Raw genomic sequence first — 6216 nt, 5'->3', positions numbered from 1 at the left:
ATATATATATATATATACACACATATATATATCGAAAGAAAATCGTTTCTTTTATTTATATTTGTTTATATTTTGTTCCTCTTTTAAAGTTCATCTAAACCGTGTCATAAGGTAGGTGCAAATTTTCTTACGAGAATCTAACATTGTCTGTTATCTACTTTTGATATCAATTTTAATAGCAATGCATTTCTTATGGAGGAACATTGCAGCAGATATCTTTTTTTCTTTTCTTCTTTTTTTTTTATAATATCTAAAGGATACACAATTCCAGAGGTGGACAATTTGCATTATATATTTGAAAGCTTGACTAAAATGTATCTACTTAAGACAAGAGTATGTTTCCATAAGAAATGTAATGTACAATCTACTCTTCCAGTCCTAAGTAGATGCATGTACACAATTGTGTTGTATATGCGCGCGCGCGCGCGCGCGCGTGTGTGTGTGTGTGTGTATATATTTCGATATTTGCTAATTATTCTATATTTGCTAATTATATCGCAAGCATCTTGACAAAATGCATGTAAAAAAATCATCGTATTATAAATTGGGATATACAAACATAGTTTATATTTTTTTTCAATAGATTATCATGTTTTTATTCTTATTTATTATTAATAAAGAAGAATATGTATGGAAATGTATACTTCTAATTACATATGAATGTATAAAATAACAACTGGTTTGAAAAACCAGATAATTTCTATGAAAAATTTGAATTGCTACATCTATGGAATATTGAATTATAAATTTGATAATATTGAATCATATATCAAGCACATTTTGTTAAGTGTATGTTTGGATAGTTGCATTTAGAATTGCACATAATCTAAGAAAATCACATAATTAGCTATTATATTATTTATTAATTGATAAGTTCATAATTTTTATAAGTTAATAATTTTTTAACGAAAAATATCTAAGTTATTTTAATATTTTTCTTTTATATTTGTAGAAATAGTCGCCCAAGAGGAGGACAAGAGTGAATTTGATTATCTAAAAATGTTGGAACTTCTTAGAGGAAGCGATCATTTTCCTTATCTGCCTCCTGGTGGTGGTCTTCATGCTAAGTAAGTTTAGCAACATTAAAACACGATTTTTAGAAATAATAGATCGTGCTTAGCAGAGTGTTTAGTTTGTAATTCTTAAAAGTTTTCTTCGTGCTGATTGGATTATTTTTCGATCTAAAAGAATAGTCCTATCTTAGAAGAAAATTTTTGACAGTTGTGAAATAAATATTCTGCTGACGCGGCAAATTATATCATTAAACTAAAATCAAAGTTCTTAGTAAAAAGTATTAAAAATTGTTTAATGTTTTCGTTTTATTGCCAAACGTTATTAAAAACTTAAAAGGGTTAGTTTCTATAGTGAAATATTACATAATTTTAATTTAGGAAAGATGACTCATACTTACGTAATATATACATACATAGCTGTTTTAAAACGATATTTTGGAATATATTTAATATTTAGTTATATCTTTTAATAGAAATTAGACATTAGACTTTAATAGAGAATAGACATTTTACGATTTTCATAGTGAGATCACGGTAATGTTAGCGTTGCTACTACCAAATACAACCGAATCGACAGTCTTCTACCAATTTGGCTAGATTCCAGAATATAATTAGATTTCCGTCATGAGAGCCCAATAATTTTATACTTGACCTTCTCTAAATGCACTTGAATTATTAGTACTCATCCTCGAAAATTTTATAATGTGCAATGATCATATTGTATTTATTTTCCTTTCAGGCAACCATTTATTGAGAAAATGTTTCGAGAAATGTGTCCCAGCAAAGCGCATTCTGTAAGTGTTGGATACATCCCTTTGACATAACTAACCCTCGATCGTTTTCTAAACTGCATCAAATGTACAATTATATAATAATAAGACATGTTCCATATTCATATAAAGATGCAGAATTTACGTGGACACATTTATTTGAATAGTAATCCCTAATGTAAGAAAATCCTATCAATGTTAAAGAAAAATTATGATGTATTATAAATTGGTGAGTCTTAAGAGAACTAAGTTTCATAAGTCTCATAAAGCATATAATTAGTAGACTTCTACAAGTGACCCACGATTGGCAACGTAAATTAGTGCGTAAATATTATGTACTTTTGTAAGTGTTTCTATCCATCTATCTATACTATTTGTTTAAAAACTCAAGCTATATAAAAGTTTCCTTATTCATCGTAATTTAGTAATCGCAAGAGACATTGAAATATTATCCGGGGTTATGTATCTATTTAAGGAATATATATTTTTCTCGAAAGATTTATTTTAGAAAAATGGCTGAAACTTAAGTGCGCTGTATCGAATAGTGAACATACTTAACTAAGTTCCACTATTTTGTGCAAATTATTAATTTGCAGATTAAGCCAGTTAATAATTTTAATGGAATAATAGTACAAGTGAAATATCAATTACAAAGGGACTAAGGATAATTATATAATTATATAATATTTACTTTTAATTTTAATACTTCTATCGTTTTGAATATTTTACTTAGAATATGAGAAAGTCGAACAAACAAATACTTGATATACAGATATAAGAAAATATTTTTATGATTGATGGCATATTTCAGGAGAAAATGTAAAAATTGTGTTATGTACTTTACAAATAATCCCAATTGATCTTTGACTTTTTTACCATTTAATAATTTTTTATAATTATCACACATTGTGTGTGTGTTGGATTTTATAAATTTCTTTTTCATTTTGGGGAATAAAAATTGTTTATATTTCAGTTATATTATAAGCAGAGGGTTAAACAGATGTTAAACTAAAAATTAGATGTACAAGTTCGAATAAAAATGGAAAACTAGATAATATGAAAACTAATCAAGGTGTAAGTTTTAATATAATATACATATGTAAAAAAATATAGAGAGCATGATATGTTATTATGTATGCATTTATTTGGAGATACTTAACAAAAAAATGATATCCTTAAATATTTAATTACTGTGAAATTTGCACAATAAACTAATACTATTATATATTTTATACCGCTTGCGTAACTCTTTTACGCAAACAGGATTTAACGTTATCTTCATTAAAAATGTATTTTCCTCAGAACTGTACAAAAATTTCTGTATTACAAGACATTCGTGATACATTATGAAGCGAGATTTTCATGGAATTTAATAAGAATTTAGTAGAATATTTCTGTCATGCCCTCTTGCCATGTTGATAAAAAATGCATAATATTGCGATATATAATTATATATTTTTGTAGATCTAGGAAAAAAATTAGCGCAGAATATATATCTACTCTGATCAGTATTTCCTACTTTTCATTTATAATCAGTTCCGATGTTTATGGAAATATCTGTTCAATGTACTTCGTAGAACACGGAAACTTTTTATATGAGAAGAGTAGGAAAAAACTGATTATTTAGTTCTAAAATTATCAGTCCTGTACACACACACACACACACACACACACACGAGTTGTCTAATAAACAATGTACTGATATTTTCTTCAAATTTAAAATTTATAATTTAAAATGAGAACTTAATATACTTGGCGAGGAGGCCTTGAGTTTAGTTTCCTATAATGTTATTTCATAAATTTTATATTTGGCTACCCACAATCATAACAGATTAAACTGTTGTATTTAATGTATATTTGAAATATATTATACAGTTAATGAATTTGTAATTTAAATACAAATTTGTATACAAATTCAATCAACAGATATAGATAGAGTAAAAACATGTACCACTAACAGATATATATGTATAAATATATAAATCAGCTTTATGAATAACGCATATCAAACATTAATCCTTCGATTTTTATAATCATTTTTCACGCACATAAAATCATACAGCTTCTGGAGAAGTGGAAATTATACATCAAGGCCATCCTCGTGCATTCGATGAAGTATACATGTACCAAAGTATATTACCGTTTCTGGTTATAAAAAGAAATGTCCTGAAATTAACAAAGTTAACACTCAATCTATTACCCGTTTTTTTAAAGTAATATATTAGAAATATAAAAATATATAACTCTTATACAGAGAACGGATTAACCCTCTATTTTTACTAACGATGTCTCATTAAATGAAAATGTGAAGATACTAATATATTTCGCTGATACTTCAAATTTTTTCTTTCTAATCTGATCAATAGGACGCGAAAATTCATAAGATTTAGCGATGGATTTCTCCGAACAATACTGAGATGCGTAGGGCTGATGCAATTATATATAATCATCTTCGTTGAATATGAGCAAGACCTTTTTTTTATGTAAAACTAAAAAAAAATAGAAATAATGCAACTTGGATAATTCAAACGGAGTAGCTAGCCATATGAAAATCTCACAAATTTTCACGACCTATTAATCACATAATTAATAATATAATTTCTTAATTTGGTTAACAAAAGCTACACAAAGTATTAGATTTTCACAAGATTGTGAATTACAGAATAAACATATTACAGATATACGTGAAGCTTTATAATTTCTTGAAGTGATTGAAGTCTAGTTAATAACATATAGCGTGTATCTAGACTACGGATTATAAAAATAGTTTGATATAGCTGAATATTTCCTTTTGCTGAGCTTTCCGTGCCTCATCTAGTGACAATGATACGCCCATATTAATGGTATGTGTTTTCAACTCGTATTGCAAACAGTAGAGTTATACAAACATGCTTTTAATTGAAAAATTAAATATTTGATGGCATAATATATAATATTAATTTACGAACATACTCATTGTTCAATCACATTGTTAATAACATATAATTACATCATTAATGCAAACTATTTACTTCATAAAAATTTGGAATTTTAACATGAATGGATTATTATCTTTTTGTACTAACTTTTTTTACATATAGTCTTATTCTGTGTATTGAATATAATCCATGTTGTACACATACATTGAGTCAAATATTTTATGAAATTTGCAAGAGAAACAATTATATGAAAATTTTACAAATGTTTCAGTATCCATATTCTTTTAACATTTCAACATTGTATAATCAGAACGTATACAGAATGGGACTATTAGAGAAAAAAATATGTTTTCATAAAAACAAATAGTATTTTATTAATGTCACTATTATATAACATTATACGTCAATTAAGTTCAATTGGCATAATCGTAGTGATGAAACAGCTATGATACTGCATTTATTTCTTTTTGTGATCTTGTAATTATTTTAAATGTCATTCACAATTTTAATTAATTAATTACGTATTTATTAAAGATTGTAAAAAAAAACTTATAATTTATAATTTTATCGTTGAGAAATTGTTGTCGTATATATCCTATTATTACATTTTTCGTACATATCCTATTATTTTATTTTAAACTATAATTATGTTTACATGATCGTTGAAATTTTTGCAGGAATCAGTTAGTTAGCATATAAACAGATTTCTCATAATATGCACTAATTATATTAATGCTTCACGAATGCTATATGATCCATATCACTTGAGAGATCCTTTCTTTTTTAATATCTGTATATTTTTTCTGATGAATTAAATCATTATTGTATAATGCTATTTCATAGTAAGAGATTAAACATTTATTTAATTTCATTTGGGAATTCTTCTTTAATGAATTCGAAAAAATGTTGCATACTACGACACTAATCTATTATAAATTATTTTTTATTCTTCTTGTGAAGTCTTTAGCTTTTCTTTATTCTTCTGTTGAGCCAGAGCACAAATCTGCCAAGGGACACAGATCCCCATTGACCAAGCTTAATAACAGCTGTTAAAATTTTTATACAGCCTCTATTTAATCTTCTTTTTTCTATATAATTTAATTAATAAGAGAAAATCGTAAAAGATTGAAATCATATGTACTGTTGTTTTTAAAATGGAAGCTTTAGTATTAACACATATTTTTATGCGGCGTTTAAAATATATACAGACAGAGTTAAGAAGACGAAAAAGGAAGTTAAGATCTTACAATAAGCGCCTCGTCGTATACTGCAAAATTTTGGCGTTTCAAATGCGGTATACTATTTTAGATATATTATTATTGTCGTGTGTAGAAAGTCGTCGACATGATTGTACAATACTTGTCTATGTTTATTGTACATAATACGCATAATTAAAATGATTTGATGGGAACAAGTCTTTCGTTTTTCGCTATAAGTAAGCGTATAATTTCTAATATTTTACCTATTTCCAAATTATTGACTAAATATAAAATATCTCGTTAGGTATTACATCGC

The 6216-nt window shown here is 26.5% G+C and overlaps 1 protein-coding gene across 3 annotated transcripts in view; it reads left to right on the top strand.

Moving 5' to 3' along the window:
• The window catches only part of LOC108690801 (protein phosphatase 1B-like), a 12441-nt gene that overhangs the window by 4294 nt on the left and 1931 nt on the right, over positions 1-6216 (top strand). For 2 of the 3 annotated variants that reach the window (XM_018198289.1, XM_018198288.1), the window contains exons 4-5: positions 953-1067; positions 1753-2396. In XM_018198289.1, coding sequence (XP_018053778.1) covers positions 953-1067; positions 1753-1837 — 200 coding nt within the window. In that variant the 3' untranslated portion in view covers positions 1838-2396. Of the gene's footprint in view, positions 1-952; positions 1068-1752; positions 2397-6216 lie in introns of those variants that run through there. The other variant, XM_018198290.1, reaches the window with a different exon arrangement.

Source organism: Atta colombica, unplaced genomic scaffold (genome assembly GCF_001594045.1).
Source record: "Atta colombica isolate Treedump-2 unplaced genomic scaffold, Acol1.0 scaffold351, whole genome shotgun sequence".
Taxonomy (NCBI): Eukaryota; Metazoa; Arthropoda; class Insecta; order Hymenoptera; family Formicidae; genus Atta; species Atta colombica.
The sequence above is the reverse complement of the archived record's forward strand: the minus strand, read 5'-3'. Positions and strand labels throughout refer to the sequence as shown.